General features: G+C 47.2%; 1 protein-coding gene across 3 annotated transcripts in view; it reads right to left on the reverse strand.

Annotated features, from left to right (window-relative positions):
* Positions 1-27,879, reverse strand: part of TBPL1 (TATA-box binding protein like 1) — a 270,644-nt gene that overhangs the window by 111,140 nt on the left and 131,625 nt on the right. For all 3 annotated transcript variants that reach the window (XM_069607406.1, XM_069607407.1, XM_069607408.1), the window contains one exon: positions 21,437-21,500. In XM_069607406.1, coding sequence (XP_069463507.1) covers positions 21,437-21,500 — 64 coding nt within the window. The remainder of the gene's footprint in view (positions 1-21,436; positions 21,501-27,879) is intronic.

Here is a 27,879-nt window from a genome sequence, read left to right on the forward strand (position 1 = left end):
TAAAAACCATCCAAATTGTTTTCAAAAATGTGTCCCTCCTTTCTTTCCTGCTTGGGGCCCGGCACACGGCCGTAACCCCACCCACCTTGGCTCCGCCCCGCGCATCGCCCATCAGTTCTTTTCTATCGCCAGGTCAAAGACCCATTAGCAATAACAGAGGAACCTTATTAGAGGGGGCGGCGGGCGGGCGTATGGAGGAAAGGGGACCAAACTGGATGTCAGCTCTTGAGCTCATGTCGAGACAGTAATGCTTACAGAAAGCAGATGCAGAGGCCCAAGTAGCTGCCATAGCGATGGACTCCCAGGGGACATATCTGAAAAGCAACCGCGGCTGCCTTGCCCCGCACCAGGTTTGCATGGATACCCTTAGGAGGTTTCAGCCCTTGGACGGTGAAAGACTCCGTGATGCGGGCGGCGATCCACCTAGAAATAGTTGTCTTAGACACCGGCTTGCCCCGAGGGTTACCGATGGTCACAAAAAGTAAAGAACTCCTAAGCTCGGAAGTCCTGTCCAGGTAGAACTTAAGAGCTCTTCGGGCATCAAGAGAGTGTAGAACCCTTTCAGCCTCTGAGGCAGGGTTCGGAAAAAAGACCGGAAGGGAGATCGACTGATTCAGATGGAATTCGGTCACCACCTTCGGTAGGAAAAGCCGGGTTTGACCGAAGGACTACCTTGTCCTTGTGAAAGGCCAAGAAAGGATGCTCCACCGACAATGCCTGGAGCTCTCACTCTGCTCGCTGACATAACGGCGACCAGAAAGGACACTTTCCAAGACAAATACTTGGTCTACTGTAGCCATTGGTTCAAAGGGTTTATGGCACAGCGCCGTGGGGACTACATTTAGGTCCCATGGCGGGTGCGGATTACGAACCGGAGGGTAGAGGCGTGTGAAGCCAGCAAAATGCCTCTTCACCACTGGGTTAGAGAATAAGAACAAAGGTCTGTAGAAAGGTAAGCAGAAACCGCTGAGAGATAAGTCCTGCATGACAGAACATGAACCCCTGACTCTGCTAGGGAGGACAGCACCGTGTCAATCGTGGCCACCCTCGGATCCAACTTCTTCTCCAAACACCAGTGACAGAACCTGAACCATTTACTCCTGTATTGAGATCTGGTCGAGGGTTTCCTGGCTGCCTGGATAATGCGCATGTTATCCGCAGACAAACTCAGATGCGCTAAAGACTTGAACTTAGGTACCATGCCGCCAAGCTGAGCGATTGTGGGGAGGGGTGCCACATCTGTTCCCCCTGGTGAAGAAGATCAGGTTACCAGTAACTCCCGATCGGCGGAGACATCAACAGGTGTTGAAGTTCTGAGAACCAAAACCTGGCCGGCCACCACGGGGCTATCAGTAGAAGGGAACAGTTCACAGAGTTCAACTTCCAAATTGCACAGTGAACTAGAGGCAGGAACGTGTAAGCTCTCATGTTGTGCCATGGAATCTCGAGAGCATCCCCCAGAGAGGAGGCTCCCAGCCCCCCTCTGGAGGCATACTGAGGAAGTTTCTTGTTCACCGCCGTGGCCAAGAGGTTCACCTCCGGTGTGCCCCAACGCGAGAAAATCCACGATAGGACCTCCGCCTTCAACTCCACTCGGAGGTGACCACTGTCCACCGGCTGAGGGCATCCGCTGTGACATTCAGCTGGCCCAGAATGTGCACTGCAAGCAACCAGACACCATGAAGCACGGCCCACTCCCAAATCTGGATGGACAGGTCCACGAGAGGGGGGAGGGGGAAAGACTTTGTTCCCCCTTGCTGGTTTATGTATTGCTGGTTTACGTAATACATTGATACCACATTGTCCGTTCTTATGCGGACCACCTTGTTGACAATGAGCGGTCTGAATGCCTTAAGCGCCAGAAAGATCGCCAGAAGCTCCAAATGATTTATGTGCAGGAGCTTGTCCTGAGGCGACCAGAGGTCTGAGACCTGAAGAAGATCTAACGTCGCACCCCACCCCAGAAGGGAGGAGTCCTTCGTGATCGTCACCATGAGGGCTGGGGCCTGAAACCCCGCGCCCACCGACAGGTTGCTGAGAGACGACCACCAGTCGAGGTCCACTCTCATGGAATCCGGAATTATTATCTGCATGGAATACGGATCCACTGCCTGACGCCATGAATTCCGAAGAGCCATCTGGGTCTGTCTCATTTTGAGACGAGCAAGAGGAAGAGCCAGTACACACGAGGCCATGAGGCCCAGAAGCCTTTGGAACCACCAGGCCGACATGCTCTCAGACTGCGCATCTCAGACTGTGCAAACATCTGACACGTGGCCAACAGATCCGCCATTCTGTCCCCGGTCAGATCGTGTTCGAACGAAAACCCAGGAAGATCAGGTCCTGTGAGACCGTCATGGAAGATTTCCGCCAGTTCACCGACAGCCCAAGATGGAACAGGAGCTGAAAGAGAGACTGGAGGTTGCCCGCTGCTGCCAACGGACAAGGGCTGCGTAAGAGCCAGTCGTCCAAATAAGGATACACATGGATACCCTGGAGACCCTGGAGACGAAGATAGGCCGCAATCACCGACATCTTCGTGAAGACACGCGGCGCCGAGCTAAGGCCAAAAGGAAGCACACGAAACTGGAAGTGCTCCTCTCCCAAAGAGAAGCGGAGGTATCTCCTGTGTGGATTCCAAATCAGGATATGCATGCACGCATCCTGAAGATCCACCACACTGAGCCAATCGTCCATCTGCAAAGAGGAGCGTATCTGGCCGGGCGTGATCATCTTGAATTTCTCTTGGGGTAGGAAAAGACTGAACTGGAAAGGTCTAGGATGGTGCGCAGGCCTGCCTGGTTGGGTACCGTAAACAGCCGGGAGTAGAAGCCCTCCCCTCGCTCCCCAGGGGGAACGGGTTCCACAGCTCCGAGGTCCAGCAGTCTCTGAACCTCGGCCTTGAAGGAGGGTGAGCCCGACAGCTGAAAAGGAGGGTTGAGGGGTGGGGTGCGGGGTAAAGGTAAGCGGAAGCCCGCTCGAGCGACTGACAAGACCCATCTGTCTTCTGTGATGGTCTGCCACGCCTCCCAATGAGACGCAATGCGTCCTCCCACTGGGGTCTCGTGCGAGCACGGAAAACCCTCATTTGGCAGGCTTATCGGTGGCGGTGCCACCTGAACCCGATGAGGCAGCTGAGGAGTGGTTATTCCCCACAGGAGTATCCACTCAGCGAGATTTGCGGTCGAGGAAGCCCCTAAAACCAGAGGAAGGTCGACTTTGCGACAACGGTCTCTGGGATTTGAAACAAGCTTTAACCAGAACAGACAATGATTTAGCCGTCTGAGTGCTATCCTTGGTTTTGGTGAGCTCTACATCAGTAGAAGATTGAAAAAGCTCCTTGCCATCGAATGGAAGGTCCAACACCTTGTACTGCACTTCCTTAGAAAATAGTGGCATGCAGCCACGCCTGCCGTGAGGTATCAACCCCAAGCATCAGGCCCCGAGCCGAGGTGTCTACGTGATGAGCCACAGCCTTCAGGAGATCCTGGGCCAAGGCCTCCTTTGAAGTCTTCCAACTTCTCGACCGGGATGTGCTCCTCAAACTCTGACAGACCTTTCCACATCCGCATGTTAGCTCCCGCCAATTTCAATTCGGCGTTGGCCTGCCTGAGCTGCAAGCCCGAGTTGGCGAAGATTTTCCTCCCGAGGGAGTCGAGGAGCTTGTCCTCCTTTCCCAGAACCTGAGTAGCCGTCGTGGAAGAGGATACTGCAGGCCTGGACTGCAAAGTGGCCGCAGCCACCACTGTGGAGGAGGGAGGCGGACAAGACGACAGAGTGCCACCTCTTCAGAAGAATGCAGCCTGTACCCCACGTCAATCTTTTTATTGACAAAAAGGCCAGAGTGTGGCTTTTCCCAGACTCTTCGTACCTCGGCCAGAACGTCCTTCTGCAGGAACAGGCTGGTACGCTCCAAGGGAGACAGGGTGAACGCCCCAGAAAGCACGCCCTCCTGCGGAGCGGGTGCCTCGGGCACCGGAACATCTAAGAAACTCATCATGTCCAGTACCCGGTCATGAAAGGCTCTGATAGAGCGGGGAAGGTCCTTGTTGTCCTGATCGCCTTGAGGGTCATCTGACAGGTCAGGATCCTGCTGAACCGTGTCAGGCACTGCCTTGTCCACTGGGGACAATGGAGGCAAAGGCGGGAGAGCAGGGGGGGGGGGCACCACGGGCAAGGGAGGCGCCGGGGGAACCACCGGAGGAACAGGTAGAGCCGGAGGCGCCGGTGGACATATCTCCTTGAAAAGCCCTTTGAAATATTCCCTCATGGGGTCGGTGCTTGAAATTTACCGAAAAAGGCATCCTCAGGAGATTATTTCGGGACCAGAGGAAGCCTCATGAGGTGGACAAATCCGGGGACGTAACGGAAAAGGGTGCCACACCGGCCCCTCCACCGAAGTATCCACATAAATCAAAGGAGCCGCCCCTGCGGGCAAGTGAACCTTGTGCGGAAGAGGCTTCCGGGCGTTCCAATCATAAACCGGCCAGTAAGGATGCGCTCAAGGGACCTTAGGTTCACCCAAGAGAGCGAGCCCTACACCAGAAGCCGATGGCGTAGTTGTAGGGGTAGCACCTAAAATGGCCACCGTGGTCGTGGCGGGAACAGGCACCATTTTGTCCTCATCTGAGGGGAACTGCGGCACGTGAGGAAGTGAGGCAGGGGTCCCCGTTGATGGATCAGGGGTCTTAATCTTAGCCTTAACATAAGGAACCTCGGCCGAGCCGGTACTATGAGGCCTGGAATGTTTTTGTGATATACCAACCGCCAACTGAGCCTTCAAAGGAAGGACCTCGGCACTGCCGGTAAAAGAAGAACTTTGCCCCCTCAACAGAGTTGGTGTCACCACAAGAGCGGGAACGGTGCGCTTTCACCAACAAAGCCTTGACCGGCCTCTCAGAACTGTTGGTAGCTTTAGCCTCTGTACAAGGGATCTCAGACCCAGGCCCGGTAACAGCCTTTTCTGCGCAGGCCTCGAACATCCGTACGGTAACTACAAGCCCAGCCAATGGGCTCGGGACGCACCCCAGTTTTGTTTTTGAGGGAAGCCGACAGAGGCCTCAGAGCGAACTGCGGTACCCGGCGACTCAGTAGAACTGGGTCTATAAACAGCCCCCCACAGGAGGGGCCTCGGAGCATACTCCGGTGTTCAAAGGCCCCTTACGGAGACCCTTGGAGAAAACTCGGTAGAATTATTAGGCCCAACGGGCACCTCAGGGCGAACCCTGGTAATAGAGCGATCAACGCCCCTCCTGGACCGAGAGGAACCCGGGAAGGTATCCCCCGGTCGGGGTGCTCTGAAAAGTAAAGAATTTACCGGGTGTTTTTTCTTCTCGTCGATGAATGCCTGAAAATGCGAAGGAGGGAGTACGTCGGAACACCTCCTCCCACCGCTCCAACCGACGTTGAAGTGCCCGGACCAAAAGGGAGTCACAGCGAAAACAGGAGTCCCAACGGTGTTCCGGACCCAAACACTCTAAAGATTATCCGCCCTCACGAAGCGACAGTGACACGAACAATCTGGAAAGTCTAATTTGAAAGACATCAGACTAGTAAACTAACGCCAGCGAGAGCCAGAGAGGAAAAAAGGGAATAAAATCTTCCAGGGATGCAAGTGCGTCCATCCCCGAGCGAGTGGAGAAAAGGACTGATGGGCGATGCGGAGCCAAGGTGGGCGGGGTTACGGCCGCGTGCCGGGCCCCGCGCAGGAAAGAGAGGAAGGACACATTTTTGAAAAAAAATTGGATGCTTTTTACAAAGTGCTCCGGTCCCGTCCCACAGGACAGAGAGATGTCCCACAAGAATGGAGGAAAGGGGACGGGACGTAGGAGTATTCCCAAATCTAGCAATCAAAGCTAGCTTCACATTTTCATACTCCAATCTTTCAAATTCCCCCACCTCCATTACAACATCAGTTGCAACCTGGGGGAACACGACAACATCCAAGGAATCAACTGATTCCATGTGTAACCCTAAATCCCAAAGTTATATTGAAAAGCTCCCAACCAATCCAAAATATCAAACTTTGCATCATACACACTCACTGCTTCTTTAGGCATGCAAGGTCTCTTTGGACTGGAAGACCTAGAAGACTCTGGGATAGAAACATTTTCAAAAGACAATTTCTTCATTTTAAGAGCATGTTGCATTTACCTTAGTTTGATGTCCTGATGTTTGGTTTCAGCTTGGATTTGTAATCTTTTGAATTCTAACTCAAGTCTCATTTTCTCAAGAAACAATTTCGGGACTCTGATGGATCTTGTGGGGTCCCAATGGCTAAAGGTTGAGGCAAAAGGGCCTGTTGGGGCAAAGAGGGGCTCTCTCCCTGAGATTCCTCATCCTCCTCTAAGACATTAGAGTAAGACTCAACTATCATCCCCAATATCCTGGTCCACATTTCCTGGGTTAGTAGGTGTGACAGGCCTACTACCCAGACTTTGATGACTCAACAATCTTGCAATGAATTCATTTTTCTTTCCTTTAACAGGGAAACTCCTGGCCTTACACATTTCTTTCAGTTGCTCTACTGTTAGAATGACCAGGGCTTCCTGACTGAAGTTATCCATATTTGGCATGTTATACAATTGCTATTCTAGTGGCACTTAGCCTTGTGAAGTTTTTTAGTTGAACAAAAGCAAAGCACATTCTTAGTGTAACAACTCTACAATAGATCCTCACCGCTTGCCACCAGTGTTAGGCAAGATTGTATACAGTACCCTTTGGGTGCACTACAACAACCCTGACATCCTGGCAATAGAAACCCAACTTTTGGTACAAGTCTGCACTACACAGGTTGGTAGCGTGTGGAGCAGCCAGGCTTATCTCAAGAGGGGTCAATGTGAGCTGTAGGGGAGTTCCACAGAGCTTCACTGTGACAAGTATTCATGTATCAGTCAATTATAATAAGCATAAGAAGGGAGCACTATGTAAAAACCATACAAATATACTTCAAGAATACATACTCTGAGTTATCTAAATCAGCATATACACATTTGGGATGACACACAGGCACTACCTACACCCTCCGGTGGCTTCAATAGCTAGAGTGCTGTTGGCATGAATACATCTGTTGCATTTAGAATAGTCTTGGGAGTAGTGTTAAAGAGAAGAGAGTTCAGAATAGAACAAGTATTCACACAGTTATTCTCAAGTAGGTAAGTACTTTCAATACAACCCCCCAATGCAACATCAGTTAATCCTTTCCTGGAAGGAAGGCAAAACACACAAGCAGAAGAGAAAAGAATAATTCATTGAGCCTAGGCCAGCCAATGTTAAGTTAGCAAAAGTCAAGGTGAACTGAAGAACTTCTTGCAGGTAAGTAGAAAGTATTTTCCAATGTTTAAAAAGTCTTGATGGTATAGAAGAAAAATCACAGTAGGGCCACAAGCTGATTAGACTTGTGAAGTAAGACTTGTGAAGTAAGACTTGTGAAGTAAGACTTGTGAAGTTAAGAAGCTGCAAGCAATTCTACAGGTGCAACCAAGCAAGTCTCCAACGAGGACATGTGCCTACACAACAAGAGGTAAGTTCTTAGACTCTACAGTACCTTTAGGTTGAAGAAGAAAGTGCAGCAGATGACTTCTGTTCCTGTGCAGCATTGCAGATCTCACTGTTCCTGTGCCTCAGTCGTGGGGACAAGAGGGAGGACTTCTGGGGACTCCTGCACTACAATGGGACGGTCACCGCTCGCAACCAGCAAACTTCAAACAAGTGGATGTTCAGTGTTTCAGCTCCTTGTGTCTACCACAATTGCCAACACTGCGGTTCCTGGCTGTCGAGATAGGGTTTCCTTGTGTCTGGGGTCCTGCACTCTGTTGAGGGGGCTCAGGCTTGGTCAGTCCTGCTTCCTGGGAAGTCCGGAGGATCTTCCTGGAGCTCTTGGCCAGCTTAAAAGCAACGTACACAACTGGTGTTCCTCTCCCTGGCTATCCAGTTCCAGCAGCGACTGCAGTGGATACTCAACCAGCATTGAGAGGATGACCAGGTGGCTTACTTTGCATTTGATTGGTCCCACCAACTCAAAAAGGGAGAAGTCGTCCTTGCAGGAGCTTCTCGGTCGATACGAACTGGAGTTTCAGCACAGCAGCAGGGCTTCAACGGGCAAACCAACGGTCCAAGAGTTGCAGCAGGAGTCTTCTTCAAGTTCTTTTTCGGATTCCTTCGTCCAGTGGCCGCCTCGCCTTTTATGCAGCTTGCTCCCATTCATTCCAGCCTAGCTGTCAGTCACCCAGCCGGGTGGCTGTCCTTGCCGGACTGCCAGCCGGCCAATCACCTAAGAATGCATTCCCGTCTCCTAGGAGACCAAGCACAGGGAGTTTTGGGCACCTCCCTCGCTTCCTGCCCCCGCCAGACACCCTGGAGCCAGAGGCCGGCTTCACTCATGAATCCCGTCAAAGGCAAAATGAACAAAGGGACCAAAACTGGTTTGACACGCAGAGTAAATCTCAAGGACCTTTCCACAAAGAAATGGCGAAAAAAGAAGACCAGGGCCATTTGGACAAAAATGGCACCCATGGGTGCTTTACCGTGGCTGCAATCGCAGCCTGCGGTAAAATCCCATAACAGTAGTAAAAAATAAACCACTGCCACCAGCCATTCAGCTCCTCCAGCCCGGAAAACTTAGAAAAAAAAACGCAGCTAGTGCTTATTTTTTGTAAAAAAAAAATAAATAGCACTTACCGAGATTCAGCTGCAGCTTTCCTGCTCTGGTCTCCGGTCCCCGTCCTCACCCTACAGCACTAATGAAGGGAAAGCCACCCAGCGGTAGCCTTTGTTTACTACAGCTGGCTGGCTTTTCCTTCATTAGTACCGCAAAAGCAAAAGCCAGCACAGGAGGGCCTCCATTTCACAAAATGGCGGCGCCCCTGTGCTTGCTTTTTCGAATTTTGAGCTTGAATAGCTCAAAATTTTACATAGGAAGTTTTAAAACGGAGAATGCTAGTATTTTTTTTTTTATGTGGCCTATCTATATTTTAAATAAAAAAAATTACTAGACCATCCCTTTAAGTATAAACAGACCGTTTCACAACACAGCAGCTGATTTGATTCCATTCCTCTTTGTGTTACTTTGAGTATTCTGTGACTCGTTTCTGTGCTCTGGTCAGCTACCTTTGCCGCTTGTAGCCCGTGTGAACACCTATCGTTATAAATTATTTTAGTTTGTTTACCACACAATGGCTACAATAATGCCCTACACATACGAGCCCGAGTATACTGAGGAGGAACTACTGGAAAGGGAAACACGCGAAAACGATGGGGCTTCGGACGGCAGTTGGCAGGACGAATCAACGGATGAAGACACTGGACCTAGTCGCATGGACGGTGTTTCCACCTGGTGCACACGCAATCGGTGCGAGCAAATGCCAACCGAGGAAGAGAACTGCTGCTGCTGTGAAAACTCGGGGTGCATGGCCTACATCTCAGAAGGCAAGCCACGACAGCAATGCATCACCGAGCTGCCAGACTTCAGGGCAGGCTGCCTCACACGGTCCGTGTTGAGGATAATGATGGTGCTTATGCACGAACTTCGCGCAACTGTTCGTCCTCGTAATCCGAGTAAGTATACTCGGCTTGTGATGCCACTCCTATTTCATGGTCTTCTACTATATCCAAAATTACATATAAATATCATGTTAATGCATGAAAGTCGTTCAATAGTGTGCAGTCTCTAGATAGCATTTGTCCAAGCAGAATGCCATTAGTTACAAGAATTGTCATGGACAACAAACGTTTAATAAACTTATCTTGTTCATTTAAAAACAGTTTGTATCATTCTTTTTCACAGGTGGTACCGGCTGGTGGCCTATCGTTCCTTTACATGGTGGCTTCACGAGAGGCTTGGACACCGCGTTCGAAGAGTAATACCCGCCTGTGCTGTTCGTGCCATAAGAGAAACTTTCCCGAGTGACAGCGGTCAGTAAAGGGGATTTTCCCTCGCTGTGCTGCAACCTGACCTGTACAATGTGTAAAGTCTTGTATTTTTGAGCCAACAAAATAAGATACAAAATATAACACCACATATATTTCAACAACGGTTGTTTCGATTTTTTAAATGAATGAGTGCGTCTCCATTCAAGGATGGACGTCAGACAGCTGTGCCCGAATGGGTGAAGGTCAGGTCGCTGTGAAGCGGGGTGGTCACTATCTAAGCTAACAATATATTCTCAAAAATGCATGCACTAAATAACACTTGTTCAAAGTCTTTCAGTAGGTTATGTCTTTATAAAAGTCACATATCTATACTATCAATTAACACTGGTTGAAGTGTGGGTCTGTGCTCACAAGAATCTTCAGTATGTGTCATTTGTTATCGATAGGCAACGATATACTGTGGTAGGGGTCTAATGTTAGTTGGGGATCTGCTAGGTGGGCATCATGGCGTGGTCAGTGGTCTGGCACATGAAGAAAATACCTTGCAGGGACACAGGGTCAGACTGGCAGTAAGTTTCCACTGGCGAGGGTGCGTGGGCAAGGACATGTTTGTGGAGATGAACGAGCTATGTGCTTAGTTCGGGCTGGTTCACATGCAGGACAGTGATGTGTTACATTTATTAGCTGTTGTAAATACCTCAAGAGTTTTCCAGTCAGAGTAGGAACCAGGGTGGGGGCCATGTGCTCTGCATGCTGTACTATCGCAGTGAGGCCTGGTCGTCAAGATGGAGTCGAAAGGGGGTACAAAAATGGATGCCCCGGGTCCTGCTCAGCGGTCCCATCTACGCAAATGTTAACAAGAGTTATCACATAAGGGCAAGGGGCGAACCCATTACTGGAGGCACTTGGTCCGAGTTTCTACTGAGAAGTAAAGGATGAGAGGGGCCTGATGGCCCCTCGCTCCCACACACTTGCCTGCACGCCCACTGGCCCATCCATCCACCCCCCCCCCTATCAAAGGCATTTTGCACCCGTGGATGAGAGCTGCCATGGTGTGCTGTCAGGGGCGATAACGGCCAAGGTGCCAAACACCATGTACACTTCAAAAGGTATCCCACGCCAAAGGGGCAATCGCTCACATGGCCTCCTCAGACCCCGTGTCTCCAGGCAGGCCTCCCCTGAGGCAGGCCGCCCCCCTGCAATCCACATAAGTGTGTCTCCATTCAGCAGTCTTCCTGTGCCTTGTCTGCACGCCCACTGGCCCATCCATCCACCCCAACCCCACCTCCCCCCATCAAAGGCATTTCGCACCCGTGGATGAGCGCTGCCATGGTGTGCTGTCAGGGGCGATAACGGCCAAGGTGCCAAACACCATGTACACTTTAAACGGTATCCCACGCCAAAGGGGCAATCGCTCACATGGCCTCCTCAGACCCGTGTCTCCAGGCAGGCCTCCCTTGACGCTGGCCACCCCCCTGCAAACCACATCATACCACGACATACACACGTCATTCATTCACAAACACACCCCAGTTTCTAATACTTTATAAACCACGATATGTCCCTTGATATGTCTCATGAGAACATCTTTGTGCTTTGCAAGTCAACTCCTGAACGTTCTACCTGAGAAGCACTGATATCTATGCTAATCTGCTCGTCGTCGTGCCATCTGTGACCGCTTCGAGCAAACTCGTCAGTGTGCTAACTGTGGCCATCTACCTGTTCTCCTGCAACATACTGCTCGGCCTGCTGAATCTAACTGTTGGTCAAGGTAAGGCCATGTATCCTAGTCATATTTCGGTCATTTTTAAATTTCTATCTATTTGCGATTAGAGTACCCAATAGTGGTATATTCATTTGGCTCATTGCTATTGAAGAGTTTCAATTTGTATGCTATCGATGGATCTATTTATTTTCATCTGTGTCAATTGTCATCGAATTGCATCCTTCGGGGGTATAGTCTATAATGTAAGCACGTTTCCTTCTCGTGCAAGACAGAACATCCAAGGGACGAGTCACATGTTCAGAGTTTAGTCACATCATTTACAAATTACTGCAACTTATGCAAACACTAAGCCGCACATCATGAACTGGTATAGTTCCGGCGAGTAAAACAAACTTTGCATTGAACATTGTTTGGTTCATTTACTTTTGTATCACATTTTTATTCATCAAGATTGTTTAATAATGTCGATATTTACTTTTCAGAATTTTCAACAATGCCTGCCTGTTCGATTAGCGGTTGCCCTTCGAAGACCCATGCTAAATCTGAAGGCACTACAATGCATGTATTCCCGAAAACGGTTTATCGAATAAGAGAATGGGTCAGACATTGCGGATATCCACTGCATGAGCTTGAAAGTAGATTCCAACAAGTCTTTGAGGACAAGGGGGGTGATCAATACCGCATCTGCAGCCGGCACTTTCCCCTCTAACATGTACGCCACATCTTGGGTAACAAAGAAGAATAAACGGCGAACGACACGGAAATTGCTTGCAAACGCTATTCCCACTCTATTCGTCCACATTCCGCCACTGGTGAGTCAAGTGTCCGTTTTTTAGCTTTAGGCCTTGCGGTAGTGTGTAGGTAGCCGAATGGATTCATTGATATTTTAGGTGGTGTTTCCAATTTGTAATACTTTCGACATTGATATGAGTGTATAGCTTTTTGAATAATGACATTTATCAATATATTATTTTTAGATTTCATAACCCACAAACGAAATCTATATGGGCACAGGGAACTGTGCTATATTGCGCATTACTCAACTGTCTCCTTACATGGCAATTTTAAATATTGGCATTTCATTATCAAACAATAATTTACTTTTACAACTGCTTGACTATCCCTTGAATCTGAAGCAAGAACATTCTACTTCCGTGACGTGCTCGCAGTTATCAACCACTTCTAGCGCGTATCAGGTAATCTTACTTGGCTATTCCGCTACAGACTTGTTTTATGCATGTCAAGTAATAGTTTTTATGTATCGTGTGATTAGTTTACCAATTGTTTGGTTAGTGCTTTCCAATTGATATACACCTTGGTTGTCGTCCCCTGGTGTTTGTTTTTAGTTATAATTAGTGTTATCCATACTAATGCAAGTACTGTCTTTCAGGGAGATGCTGAAGCGTCCACCACATGTTCTTCAACAGCACAAGGTATGGATACTGACAGCTCCATCGACCGTGATCATCAGGACTGGAACACTTGTTTGTTCTACACCATGTTTCATTCATGGTTAGCCATTGATATGTACCTGTGCGGTCGACCCCAAGTGTGTGTTATGTTTTCAATATTGCAATCCTTACTAATGCAAATCCTATGTTTCAGGCAGTTGTTGAAGCGTCAACCCCCGCACTTGATGCAGAGCCTGACATTCAAGTAATTCCAGGGGAAGTGGAAGCGGGACCATGCGGATACAAATCGGCGCAACAGCTTTCGGAAGTGCGCACTACGTTTACAACATCCCTAGATATTCTTCAGCAGCACGAGGTATGTATACTGACAGCCCCATCGAGCGTGATCATATAACGTGATTCCATTTTCTATACTTTCTTCCCTATTATTGCAAGTACTGTGTTTCAGGGAGACAATGGAGCTTCCACTACAATCACAACATCCCATTTAGATGATGCAGATGTAAAGAAATCGGAGAAATAAGTCAATTAAATCGGATCATATTTAAATATTCCTTGATTCTTTTAGACAAAGCATCATTTGTGGTTATCCCTTTATATGTACCTGTGCCGTCGACCCCAATTGTGTGTATGTTTACAATATTGAAAACCATACTAAAGCAAGTACTGTGTTTCAGGGAGTTGCTGATGCATACTCTCCAATACAATCATTCATGGCAGTCCATGCAGAGCCAGAGGTATGGATACTGACAGTTCCATCGAACTAGGCCATCAGAGCTCGAATACTTGTCGTTTGATTGTTCTACACAATGTTTAAATTGTGTTTAGCTATTGAGATGTACCTGTGTTCTCGTCCTCACGTTTGTTTTATGCTAACAATATTATGATACATAGTAATGAAAGTACTGTGTTTCAGGGAGTCGATGGAGCCTCAATCCGTGCCGTCTATGCGGATACAGAAAATATAGTCGTTGCAGAGATGCGGAAACGAATCGGAGCTACAGCGTGCAGATGTTGAAGGTCGAGTCAAAAAAGTTGCAAAGAAAAGAAACAAAAATAAGGTTAGTTACAATCAGTTCATAACTTTAGAAATGTTTTTGTGCTGGGGACTATTTTATGTTTTTTTCCAGTCAATTGTACTATACTTTTATCTTGTGTTTAAACTGAACATCCCTTTCCAATCTGTCCTCTAGTTACCAGTGGGTGTACGAACTATACATACACAGACAGTGAAGCGAATGAGAGATGTTGCTTGCCAGACCATTTACACTATGGAGGAACTATTAATTCAGACGCCGCGTGTTGAGACTAGAGATGCTCATGTTCAATGGCCAGAACATGAAATTAATGTGTCCGGAGAATCTAGTAAAGTTGTAATGGACCATTGCTACAGCGCGACTGCAACACCACAAGATGATACTGAATGTATTGAAGATAGTTCTGAAGTAGTTGCAGATCAATTCACACAATCTACACCCGCCAAAAAATTGCCACCAAAAAAGCTGTCGACATTGTTGTGTTCTCCCATCAATGTTGAAGTAACAGATGTTGAAATGACAATGAACCAGCAGCAGCATTCACCGACGCATCAGAACCTGTATCGGCAATATTTCTTTCAATGCTGCCGATATGTCCTCAACGATGCAGTCCGAAACAAGTGTGATGCTGGATGACAGTCTAATGAAAGAGGGCAAATACATAGTATTCGACAGTTGTTTGATGGATATTATAAGTATGCTGAAATGTGGGCATTCCGTCAGAGGGAAAGTATATCGGAAGCCATTGATTCATGTGACTCGTCAAAAACAAGGCAGTAACATCACAATACATGCCACCTGTAGATTAAATCATACGTTCTCATGGTCTGCACAACCGATGCTGGGGAAACTTCCAGCAGGCAATCTACTGTGTGCAGCTGCATCACTTTTTTGTGGCTCCAGTTTTAGAAAGTTAAAGTCTTTCTTTCAGTTTGTGGGACTCCCATTTAATTTCTAAAACGCAGTACTACAGATACCAACGTGATTATCTATTTCCGGCCATTAGTGATGCTTGGAAAATTGAACAATTGTCTGTAGCAAGTACATTCAAAGGCTAACGATTCAGGCTAGCCGGCGATGGACAGTGCGACAGCCCTGGATTTTCTGCCAAGTACTGCACCTACCACTTTCAGGACATGGATAGTAAGAAAATTTTGAGTTCGGTGGTCGTGCAGGTGTCCCAATGTAAATCCTCAGTGGCCATGGAGAAAGTAGGATTTATAAAATCAGTGGAATATCTACAATCGAGGGGAATGCACATCGACCTCATAGCCACGGACAGACACGTTTCAATTGCCAAGACAATGAGAGAGCAGTTCCCACATATTAAACATCAATTTGATGTATGGCATCTTGCTAAATCAATCAATAAGAAAATCTCGGCTGCAGGGAAAAAAAAAGGTTTGGAAAGTATTTCACAGTGGTCCCAGTCTATCAGCAACCATCTTTGGTGGAGCTCCAAAACTTGTGAAGGGTCAGTGGAAATCCTACTTGAAAAATGGCAGTCACTGATGCACCACTGTGCCAACGTTCACCGCTGGACAGAAAACCTACATTTCCACCAATGTGAACATGTCCCTTTGTCCCTAGAGGAGGCACGGAAGAAGAAGTGGTTGGTTCCATCTTCACCCACACACAAAGCCATTGAGAAGATTGTTTGATAAAACTATCAAGAGATTTGAGGGGGCTGACAGAATTCTGTCACACGGGAGGTTTAGAAGTGTTCCACAGTATGTGCCTAAAGTACATGCCAAAGCGCTTGCATTTCAGCATGCAGGGCATGAAATATAGGACTCTACTTGCGGTCTTGGCCCATAACGAGAATGTGTGCCGTGAACAATCTAGAACTACAGGTAATGTAGGGATGCTTCGCTACACTACAGCCTTTGCAAAAAGTAGTAAGCAATGGGTGATCAAACCAGTCTATGAGGAAATGGAGTTCGACTTTGTTAAAGGCCTTATTGTTGCTGTACTCGAGAAGCACAGATATGGAATTTTGAGCGTTTCTGTGCAGAGCACTGATGCATTGCCACTGTGCCATGTCCACCCAAAGAAGAGAAGTACAAATCCCGGTTTAAATCATTATAATCTGATTGTCTTTTTGTAAATAAATGTTATTGTACAGTGTACATACAAAGTATGCAAACCCTAACCCTCTACCTTCACCATCCAGGGTGGCGAACAACCTGGGTGTCATCTTTGACTTCTCTCTATTTACCTCATATCGCTGACCTTGTCAATATGTGTATGTATATATTTTTGTTGCTATTAACTAAGTTTCGCAATCTCATGTAAATGCTGCGCACTGTTAACCGAGGGGAGGCTTGCGTATTGCAAATAATAAAACAATAAATCTCACTTTCAACTCAACTCCTCGGGTACTGTATACTTTCCCTGACCTTCCCCCAAAAAGTCAATATCCCCATAGTTATGGTTCTGTAGGGCTGCAAAGCTCGCAGACGAGGACAAAATTGGGGGCCTTAGAACACGCCAAGCGAGCCTTTGCAGATGGGAGAGAAGCCAGTTCGCATTTGCACATTGATGCCCAGTACATAGATGGATTCGAAAATTCAAGTTCTCATAGATGGCTTTACTACGGGATGTTGCAAAGTAAGAATGTATGCTCATTTCGAGTGAAGGTCAGCGGCTTTGATTTTCAGCTCGCGGCCTGAAGAGGCCCACAACTCGCATTGGCAGTATAAGGTTCTATTGTTTTTTGATCTTGAGAGACAGGGACCATGCCGAAAGGACTTCATTTGAAGGAGGTGGGCAATAACGTAAGACGATAAGGCAGAAAATTCAGAAACTAGACCGAGTTTCATGTTAGTTCAGTATACGAAAAATCGTCACGAGCACAGTGGGATTTACGGACTGCATTACGCAGAGACAATGGAAATTGCAAATATAATGTAAGTAACTCTTTAGACGCTATTATACCGGAATGAAGAATTAATGAATGGATGGATGAATGCATGAAGAGCAAGTAAAACGTTTGTGGGATTGTCTTTGTACCGGGCACATGGGCATGCAGGTCCACATTCCACACGCATGTAGACAAACAGTTGTTTCTCATTGTGGGTTAACCTCGATTTATTTTGTTAGTTTTCGCATTGATTTTAGAGCCGAACATTCTCCATTGCACTATCCTTGCAAGCAAATAGTTTCTGATCGGCCGTAATAAATAAAATGAATAATAGTAATAAAGATCGGCTGGCGAGACCATTTATAATTTTTATGTTTTCAAAACAGGTATATCCTACCGCCACCAGTTTCAGACCCCGGCAGATGTTTTTTTCAACCGCCAGCTGCAGCTTCTCGTAAACAACTGCACCACTTTGACGATCTTATGGGACGATCGCCAAGGGCCCATATGCCCTTACGCGGTACTAGCGGCTAGAAGCAACATATCAACCTTCACGCTGCCTAGTGCCTAGTTGATGCCTTGCGGTTCACCGTGCAACCAAAGTGCTTCTTTTAACGAAAACCAACACCCTGTGTACCATAAAGGAACAGCGCATACACACGATAAAACGGCACAGCATTTGCATATAGAGAAAAAGAAAAAAAAAAAGAAAAAACACATTCCGATTTAATATGCCAATTGATGAATATTCTATAAACATTTCATGTCAAATAAATGTACTTTACCAAATGTACCGTGTTGCTGTTTCATTTTAAAGTACAGTTTCATATTCCGAATTGTGGTGCGCTGTGTTGTGAGTTGATCTGTGTTGGTTTCCGGGTTCTGTGTGAAGTCACGTAGAAGACGACTGGGCGCGTTTGCCTTCGCAGAACAGTAACGTCACAGAGAGAGGCGGGGAATATGAATGTTTTGATAATGTCATGCTCAGGGGCGGGGGATATGATTTAGTGCCGCAAAAGCAGGTCAGCCAGGGCGATGGGGCAAGTGATAGGATTATCACAAAATGGCAGCGCCCTGGTGCCTGTTTTCGCGTGCGTTTAATGGACGAAAACTCGGGTAAGGTCCATAGGAAATTTTTCTAAAATCGTGCGACGTAGGCTTAACACATGGCCGACCCGTAGGGACAATAAACATTTTTGACCAAACCATTCCTTAGTGTAGATATTTTCTAAGTGGCAAGGTTACACACTGATTCTTAAAACCATTAGCATTCCACAGAGTGGAAGCACAGGGCACCCCAGCCAAGATTATCTATTCGGGAGCTAAAGGCGAGCAATCAAGGCTTAAGCTCTCAGGAGGCGATGCAGGCTGGTTCTTAAGTACAGTGTAGTCTCCAAGCACCCACAAAGTAATGTCCACACACTATAGTGAAAACACAGTTCTTTATATAAATAAAGCATTGATTATGTACACATACAATAACTGTGCTCCGACAATTCTAACATATACAGTCTCAATGTGGTACCACAATTACTCTTGATTAAATTAAAATGCATCCACTGTACTCAGTTCAAATGTCATTCAAATCAGTTAATAAAGTGAACCAACAATGGACATAGGAGGAAAGCAGGTTGGTTAAAACAATAGGCAGAATACTGGCCCCTAACACTAGACAGTTCTGTGTGAGGATCCCAACCGGGGCAACCTGTAAATAAAGATAATTCAAGCCCAGTCCATATATTCTTTATTAGTCTTATTTCCCTCTTAAAAGGTTCTAACGCCCCAATGTAGCTGGAATAGCAGAGTTAGACGTCAGGTCATCAACGGATCCTTCTTGAGTGACCCCCTCCCACGAGGAAATGGTGAACAAAGGCGTCGAGGCAGCAGCTTCAGTCCTGGCAGTGCTCTCGACGATCGGTCGTGCACGTCCTGCGAAGATGAGGTGTGCGGTGCACCTCAACGACAATAGTTTGTTGCCGCAAAAATTCAATGAAGAACTTGGCCCAGCAGGGGCCTAGTCGTCTCTGCGGTCTTCAGGAGTCGAAGGCCTTTACTTTCTCCCGAGGGACAAAGCGGTCGTCGGTGATGAGGGAGTCCCTTCATTCAAAGTGTTCTTAGGCGAAGGAGCACTGCGGCTCCGGTTGGTGACAGTGATGGACTTCAATGTCCGGGCGCTTCACTTCGTGATTCAGCAGTGGTCTCAATCTCCAGTTGGCAGCCTTTTGAGGGTCCGACGTCCAGGGAGCTTTGGCAAAGATTAGCTGGTGCACGATGTCCCTCGTAGCTAATGAGGAGGTCTCCTAGCCAGGTCCTCTCTTGGATCAATTCCTTGAAGGCACAGCAGCTTTCAGATTGGCGATGGACAGCAGCAGCAAATCTTCAAGTGGGCTTCAAGGGTAAGCATCAAGTATCATCTTCAGCTTCTGAACGATAGCCATCAGTGAGAGGCACCCAGATATAGCGTTGATCTCCCATTCACTCTGCTGGGTCACACTCAGGCAGCCAATCATTCGGAAGGGCAGTCAGGCAGTCAATCAAGCTCAGAGTGCATTCAGGCCATTCTTCTCCATCCAGACACTCGCAACACGGAATGTGGATTTGGAAAACTCGGACATTCAGCACTCCACACTGCATTCATCCCAGTTTCGGGCAGGGCTGTTATTGTGTCAAACACCAGATACTAGACACCCATAACAAAGAATGCGTATTGATCACACACTCCATTCAGCCAGGTCCCACCCCACGGGCGTACTCACAAAATACAATCATTGGGAAGGCTCCAGCCGGTCTGGCCAGGACTTCCCCACAATACCATATATGGAACTTGCACCCAACATCCAGTCAGGGGAAAGGGGCAGAGTCAGGGCTCCCCAAGACTTCGAGAATACAAGTTAACACGCAATAGAAAGCAAGAGGCCACAGGAGCCATCTTGTTTCCCCATCAGGAATCAACTGATTCCAATGGTAGGGCCTGGGTATCCCAAAACGGAGGATACTCAGAGCACCTGTCAAATTCAGCATGGAGCTGCCACCATCCCATACCCTGCTCTGTGGGCCTCACACAGGTTCCCAAAAACACACTAGGAGTACAGGGTCGTACTCCCACCCATCAGTGCTATAAGAGTATCCCCAGGGTCTGTTCAAACCAAGAGCTGCACCGCCAGGAGTACCACATATACTCCTGCGCAGAAAACAAGACAGAACATACATAAGGCAATAAAATAAAGGATACGGAGGCCCTGTCCCTCAAATGCATTTCCAGCATCACATGGTCCCACAACAATTTTAACCAGCAGGTTGCACACCACTGGATGCTGTACAGTGCCCTAGCAGAGGAGTCCCTACTCCAGATGATCAGCCAGCTCAAGTCCACAGCTTCAACTAGTTACAGCAGGACATCAAATGTTGAGCCAGATTGTGAACCAATCCTGCCCACCAGATTAGGAGATGGGTACACCTTGAAGGGCCTCGCCTAGTCACATGACGAGAGCGGTGCGTTAAAAATAAAAGAAAGTGCAAAGCAGTGCACCAGTAAACTATATGAAGATACAATGCCTCCAGCCCATTAGATACTACAAAAAGAGTAATTAAAATACTATGAAAAAGAAAAGTGGCAGGGCTCCACAGCAGTATTATATTTGTGGGAGACAGTTGTGCTACACAAAAGGTAAAAATATAAGTGGGTGGGAGGGCTCATTGTTCTGGAAGCTTAAGGGACTGACCAATACTTATTCAAGAAGTCACTTACACCGGAAAGTGGATGGAAAAGCTTATTCCCAAAAAGGGTATGAAAGGAAAACAAAGGGCCAGCAGATCTGATGGTGGTCTCACAGAGTCAGGCTAAAAAGCAAATACAATTTCCTCAACATCTACCTTGTAACCTCTGACATGAAAGCCCTTTTATTTTTATAGTAGATATGTACAGAAGCTTGGCCAAAGCCCTGCAGGTAACCCCTAATACTGGGCAAATACTCCAGCAAAAGCAAAAAACAAATGCAAAGTAAAAATTATAATTAAGGAATATATCAGACAATAAGAGCATCTCAGTCTGCCAGCTCCACTAATATTTTTGGATCCATGGCACCAGCAGAACAGTGCCACAGGAAGCAATAGCAATATTACTGCCTGATCTGTAAAGGAAATTAGGCAAAAATTCATATTTACATGAATTCCAGGCTGAAAAGTAGAGATGACAAAGGATTAAGAGTTTAAATGTACTTGTATCCACTTTAAATACCACCAGTGATGGAAATTAATTTTTTTACTCCATATTAAAAATAGAGCTTAGCCCAACTTCAAGAAACTACTTCCATTTCATCATATCTGGACCCTGTGGTTTCATTATTTGCAATCCGTGTAAAACTGCTATTTTGATTTTATGGTGCCAGAATAATGAAGGTAGAAAACAAGAGGGTGGTTTTAAATCCATTTCAATTGGTGTGCAAAAATACACAATTAGTCGAGATAATATAAACTTCAAATGCTTCAGATTTCATGAAAGGAATTAGAATTTAAAACAAATTATTACCTGAAACCCGAGTTTCTGCAGACAGCGGGCTAATCGCCTGGCACCAAACTTTGCTTCCTCTTCACTGAAATTCAAAGATAGAAGGTAATGTACCACAACAACATACAATGGGTTTGACCGTTTATACAATGGAGCAACAGCAAGCAATAAGACTAGCATACCCAAAATTGTGGTTTTAGTTAACTATCTAGATACTATTCAAATTAAACCAGAATAACTAATTACTTACACGTGGCAATGTTCTTTCTGATTGATGTTGCTCTCCCGTATTCCTCATCTTTGATATTAATCCTGCTTGCAGCTTTGGAACTTTTTCTCAGCGGAGGGCGCAGTGCGTCAACTCGATGTCCCTCGGCCTTACATCACACCCCAGACTAGGACGTCGACACTGTTATAAGTAGCAAAACAGGGGGGGGGGGGGGGGGGGGTTAGGGGGAGTCTGGGAAACTCTACCAGCACGAACACAGCCCATTGACTTGTTCTTGGGTGGATGGCACCTGGGAGAGATTCCCAGACCCCCCCCTTCGTTTTGCATAAATTTACTTTGGGTTTCACCCTAAGTTAACAGGGCGATCCAGACGTGGACCCCTTGCTCACTGTTCTTAAGAGAGGCAACAGTTTCACCTCACTGATGATGCCCAACAAGGCTGAAACACGTGTATGGGGTTACTGTTGGTACTCTTGTTCAGAGGAGAATTGCCTAGCATTTCAGCGCTGACTGCCCCTGGGCAGGACAAAGGCTGATATGCAGGGACATTTCTTCTCTGTGAAAGGGACAGTGAGCTAAAGACTTGGTAGAGTCTCTCCCAGGGGTTATTCACCTAAAAACAGGTCATTGGGCTGTGTTCGCGCTGGTAGAGAGATTCCGAGACCCCCCTTTGTTTGACTGGTATAAGTGGCATACACTGCACCCATTGCCTCAGTTCTGTTTTCCCCCTCTCTATGCACAGCTGTCTCAAAGGGCTATCAACAACTCAGATGTTGAAAGGGGAAGTTTGAAGAAAATATAAAATTTGCACAAAGCTAGATGGGTTGGTTAGGATGTTGATGAGCAATTTGTAGGAGGAACATCCATCAGAAATAACATTACTAGGGGTAAGTAATGTGTTCTTCTAATGGATTGTGTCCTCCCATTTATTGCTCATCTTTCATATACTCACACAGCAATATGTAAGATTGAGGTGGGAAAGGAGCATTTATTTTTGCTGTGTAGAACAGCCTTTCCAAACTTCACCTCTTGCCCAGATACCGAATCCTTACTGCAATGCTTGGTAAAGAAATGAAGTGAAGACCAAGTTGCAGCACTTCAGATGTCCTGCACGGATACTCCCGTTTTTAGAGCCTAAGAAGCAGCCGCACCTCTGGTGGAATGTGCTCTGAAACCAATAGGAACATCCTTGCCAGCTAGATTGTGGCAGTCCGTGATAAATAAGATAATCCAACAGAAAAAGGTCTGTTTGGAAACCGCTTGTGACCAGTATAAACAAAGAGGTGGTCATCCCATCTGATTTTAGCAAACCTGTTGATGTTGAAGCTCAACGCCCTTTTGGGATCGAAGCAGTGTAGCCTTTCTTCCTTGTTAGGATGAGGTGGATAAAAAGTAGGCAGATCAATCTAGAGAGGACTGAAGCGACTGCTGTCAAAAAGACAGTCTTAAAAGTCAACATCCTTAAAAGACACATAACAAGGAGCACCAACGAGTCATTTTAAAACCAAATTAAGATCCCAAACTGGGACGTCAGGGGATTCCTGCACTGTATTGGCACCGTCAAAGCTGGCAACCGGCAAACTTTACTTTCAGTGGTTGTTTCGCGTTTCAGTTCCTTGTGGTACAGCAAATAGCAATAAGCGCGGTTCCTGGCGGTCAAGGTGGACTTTCCTCACATCTGAGGTCCCGCACTCAACTGAAGGGGGGAGGGGGGGAGGGAGTGGTGGGGGCAGGGAGGTCAGGCTTAGTCAGTCCTGCTTCGTGAGAGTCCGGAGGATCTTCCAAAAGCTTCCGGCCAGCTTACAAGCAACACACACAATCTGGTGTCCGTCTCCCTTGCTCTACGGTTTCCTGCACCACTCTGAGGAAATGCAACCAGGTCCGAGATGGGTGTCCAGGTGGCTTACTTGGGAGTTGATTGGTCCCACCAACTCAAAGGGGGGAAGATGCAAACTTGGTGATTCGGACCTGCAACAGGGCTTCACCGGGCAAACCAACGGTCCAGGAGTTGCAGCAGCCGTCCTCTTCAAGCTCTTCTTTGGTTCCTTCGTCCAGTGGTCGACTGCCTTACAAGCCAAGAGACTTTTATTCAGTTCTCTCCCATTCATTCCAACCTAGCTGCCAATCACCCAGCAGGGTGGCTGTCCTTGCCAGACAGCCAGCCAATCGTCAGAGTGGATTTGGGTCTCCTAGGAGACTAAGCACAGGGAGTTTCGGGCACCTCCCTCACTTCCTGCCTACCCCAGACACTCTGAAGAATGAACAAAGACCAAACCTGGTTTGGCATGCAGAGAAAAACTCGAGAAGGACATTTCCACAAAGAAATGGCAAAAACAGAAGACCGGGGACCATTTTAACAAAGGAGGCTCAGCGCCATCTAGAAAAACATGGCTCCTGCGATTTTACGTTACCGGAGCTGCGAACATTCGCGGTCGAGGTAAATCATGGTAGTTTATTGCAAAACCACTGCCACCAGCCATTCTGAGAGGAAAGGGTAACATGAATGCTACATGAGTAACTAGACATAGGGGATACTAAGTAACCCCTCCAGCACTCTTACAATGCAGTACAATGGGGTACACTTTGTTTTACCCTAGACTTACACTCTGGAATGTTGGTTAATCTAAGTGTGCTAAATGGACAAGCTAGTGGCAGCAGTGACTTACCATTTTTTGGTACATTTTGTTTTAGCCTTACACCGTGTTTACCACGTTTGGCTGTGGCTTCTGGTCAATCATGGCCATGCCACGAGATTTTTCGTTTGTCCTTTGGCCATCTTGTCTTTTAGCCTTCCTCCTGGCCTGTGAGTCCAGGAAAATCCTTGTATGGACTTCGTACCTGGGAAAGCAGAAGCTTTTGGCAGGTTACTAGGATGATACGTGCGTTTGCGGCCAGGAAGTGGGCTGGAACCGTCTGGTCCCAAAACACATACAGGTGCCAGTGTGTCTGGGTGGAATGAATGAGTTTCGCCGCCAGTGGTCCTGTTTGGACAACTAGTGGGGTGCCTGTGGGGCAGATATACTATTGGCTAGTGGGTGCTGCTGCTCTTATCCTAAAAGCCAGGTAAGAGGACCCCTGCACCCACTCTGGAGATATCCTTGAACTGAAGGAGGCAAGACTCCTGTCCAGCAGCAAGACCCATGAGGAAACTGAATACCCATTGGAAGAACGCTTGACGACCACCTTCTGCTGCTGTCCTGGAAGGGCCCTGTCTTGAAGGTGATCTCCAGCAGTGCTGCGAAGGAGCTGCAAACCCTTGGATTGGAGGGAACATCCCTGCTCAACGTTAGCTTGGAGTCTTGCAAAGAAGAGCCTTCGGAAGTGCCCCAGGACAGCCCAGTGGCTGACTAGCTCGGAGTTTGGGCTACCGCGCTGCCAAAGTTCCGAGTGGAGCCCTGGAACTTGGGTCATCCTCAAGCTTGCGGTACAAAACTTACCTTTTCGAGATTTTGTGGTCCTAGCATCAAGGGGGCCAGAGATCGGAGGGAAAGACTGAATGCGGCAAGTGAATCCTTTGAGTCACTGTGCTTCAGTGGCCGTCATCCGAAATTGCTTACCTGTGTCCATTCCTGTCCTGAAATGGTCCCTCCATTGAGTTTTGTTGCATTCTTCCACAGAGTCCATGCGCCTGCATCAGACACGACCGGACATCTGCTTGAACCCGCAACCCCTGCGGATCAAGGGCTGAGGCTTTCGGCGGGAAACACGACCTCAGACATTTAACCCACCTGCCAAGTCTCATGAAGAATCAGAGTACAGGGGGCGAGTTACAGAGATACTTACCTGCCCCCTAAAATATCCCTTTAAAAGTTTGCTAACTTTAGCAAAACTTTGGCTTTGCCATAGCCTGCTCACACAAGCACTCCAAAAGTTGGGAACACGTTTAGTTAGATTAACTTGTCCCCCGACACTTGGAACTGTTCACTGGACCCCAAAGGCCCTACCTTAATTTTTTTCAGCTTCAAAGAACTGTATGAAAGTTTACTGATCTTTTGGGCATGAGGCCACAGACAAATTATAGTTGGACTTCTGAAGTTAGGGATTATTCTCTTTGGACTTGTAGTGCAAATATCTTTCTTTTTAGGGGTTTGATATGCATTTTGTCCTACACCAGTAATTGTATACACGTATCACATTTTTTGTATTGTGTGATAATATTTGTTAATAGTCATTTTTCACTGTATGTTTTGGCCATAAGTAAAGAACTATTTTATACCAGATTGTCCAAGTGTAATCTTTGACTGCTATACGGTGTGTACTCATTTTTGACCCCTTAGAAGCTCAACACCTCTTGAGATTTAGCCTAGACCACTCGTCACTGCTACATTAAACTGGTTTGGCTACAGCTCCTCAGAGTTGCCTGTCACGATATAGCTAGGCCTTCTATACATCTGTCCACCAGGAGAGAGTATAGAAAATCAGTCGTATCGGGAAGATCCATTAGAAAGAACATTACCGAGATGTAGGTAATTTGTTTTTCTGATGCATTCCTTCCTCCCACATCTTCGATAAGACGCCCATAGCAGTACACAGACTGGAGAGGGGATGGCAAGCACACCACCTAAACCAGAGAAAACTGATCAGGACGCTCATTTTGGAAGAACTGTCCTTCAGACCGAGAATCCAAGCAGTAATGACATGTGCAAAGAGCCCCATGTCATTCAAATGTCAAGAACACTGACTCTGCGTTGCAGAGCAAAGGTGGCAGCCAGTTCTCACCGAGATCCTTTCCAGCCAGATCATAGCATTGAGATGCAGGGAATGATTCAGCATGCCAGGGTAAGTTTGGTCACAGTCCTACTAGCACAGAACAAATGAAAAGCTGCTCATATTTCCTGGTCGGTCGTTCCAGAGTGAGCCCTCAGCTACTGTGAATCTTGGTCAAGCCGATTGAAACGCTCCTCTGCCTTAGAGAATGAGGTGGAGGAAAAAAGACATGAAGATGGATCCTTCGAGACCCTAAACCTCTTGTTGAGGTAATGCATGACCATTGTTTTTGTCTGTTATTATCAGGATGTTCTTCCCCTGTATGGACAGCAAAAAGGGGCATCAGCACCAGTTTAACTGCCCTCAGCTGTAATATGTAGTCTTGATTCTGCAGGGGAACGAAGACCACTCATCGTGCGATTGCTCATGTGCGCTCATCATTCGGAAGTGTCCAACGCCAGCTATCTCAGGGTTGCCAAAATGGTTCCCCTTTCATCACATTCTCCTTGCAGGCCCACCACAGGAGTAATTGTGCATCCTTGATCGGGAACTGAAGCAGGTCCGTCGTCCTGCTTGAGAATTGTGACCATTATGATCTGAGGGCCCACTGGAGGGAGAGGGACAGCTTCCTTAGGCGGGCCTCCAGCACAAGGAAAATGCAGGATACCATGGGGCCCAGAAACGCAAGAAAGTCTAATGCGAGTAGATATTGGACGTTGTGAAATCTCAAAATCATCTGAAAGATATATAGAGCCCTCAACTCGGAGGGGGGAAGAAAGGGGGAGGGGGGGCAGCCTTCCCTGAGGAACAGTCCAATGAATTGAAGCTCCTGAGAAGGTGTCACCTGGGAATTCTTGAAATGGAGGCAGAAGCCCAGTTTGTGGAGAGAGTGGCAGGTGCTGTTGAGATGCTCCAGAGCCTGTTCAGGAGAACAAGCTCTGATCAGTCAATCGTCTAGGTAGGGAAAGATGTGAATTCCCTCCCCTCTGTGGATTCGGTGCCACCATCGCCATCAACTTAGTGAAGACTCTCAGCCAGAGGTGAGCCCAAAAGGCAGTACTCAAAGCCGATCATGAGAACTGCCAATGGCGAACCTCTGTACTTTCTATGCTTGGAGTTTATAGGCACATGAAAGTAATTATCCTGAAGGTCAAGTAACACCACCCAATCCTAGAGTTGAAGGGCAAGGAGGATCTGCGAAAGAGTGACCACCTTGAATCTGTCCTTCCTAAGGAACCTGTTCAAGTGTCTCGGGTCCAAGAAGGGTCGCAATCCTCATTCTTACTTGGGAACCAGAAAATATTTGGAGCACCAACCCTAGTATTGTTCTGTTACAGGTACACGCTCCGCTGCACCGTCTAGCAACTGGGGAATAATCTCCTCTAGAAGCGGGTCCGGATCCCAAAGAGATTGCTGGCTACAGGGACAATCTGGGGTCCTTTGTAGAAATGGGAGAGAGTACCCTTGGGCCACAGTATTTAGTGCCCATGCATCTGAAGTAATGCAATGCCCTTCTTGCAGATACTGG

Source organism: Ambystoma mexicanum, chromosome 4q (assembly GCF_040938575.1).
Source record: "Ambystoma mexicanum isolate Mex_15411 chromosome 4q, UKY_AmexF1_1, whole genome shotgun sequence".
Taxonomy (NCBI): domain Eukaryota; kingdom Metazoa; phylum Chordata; class Amphibia; order Caudata; family Ambystomatidae; genus Ambystoma; species Ambystoma mexicanum.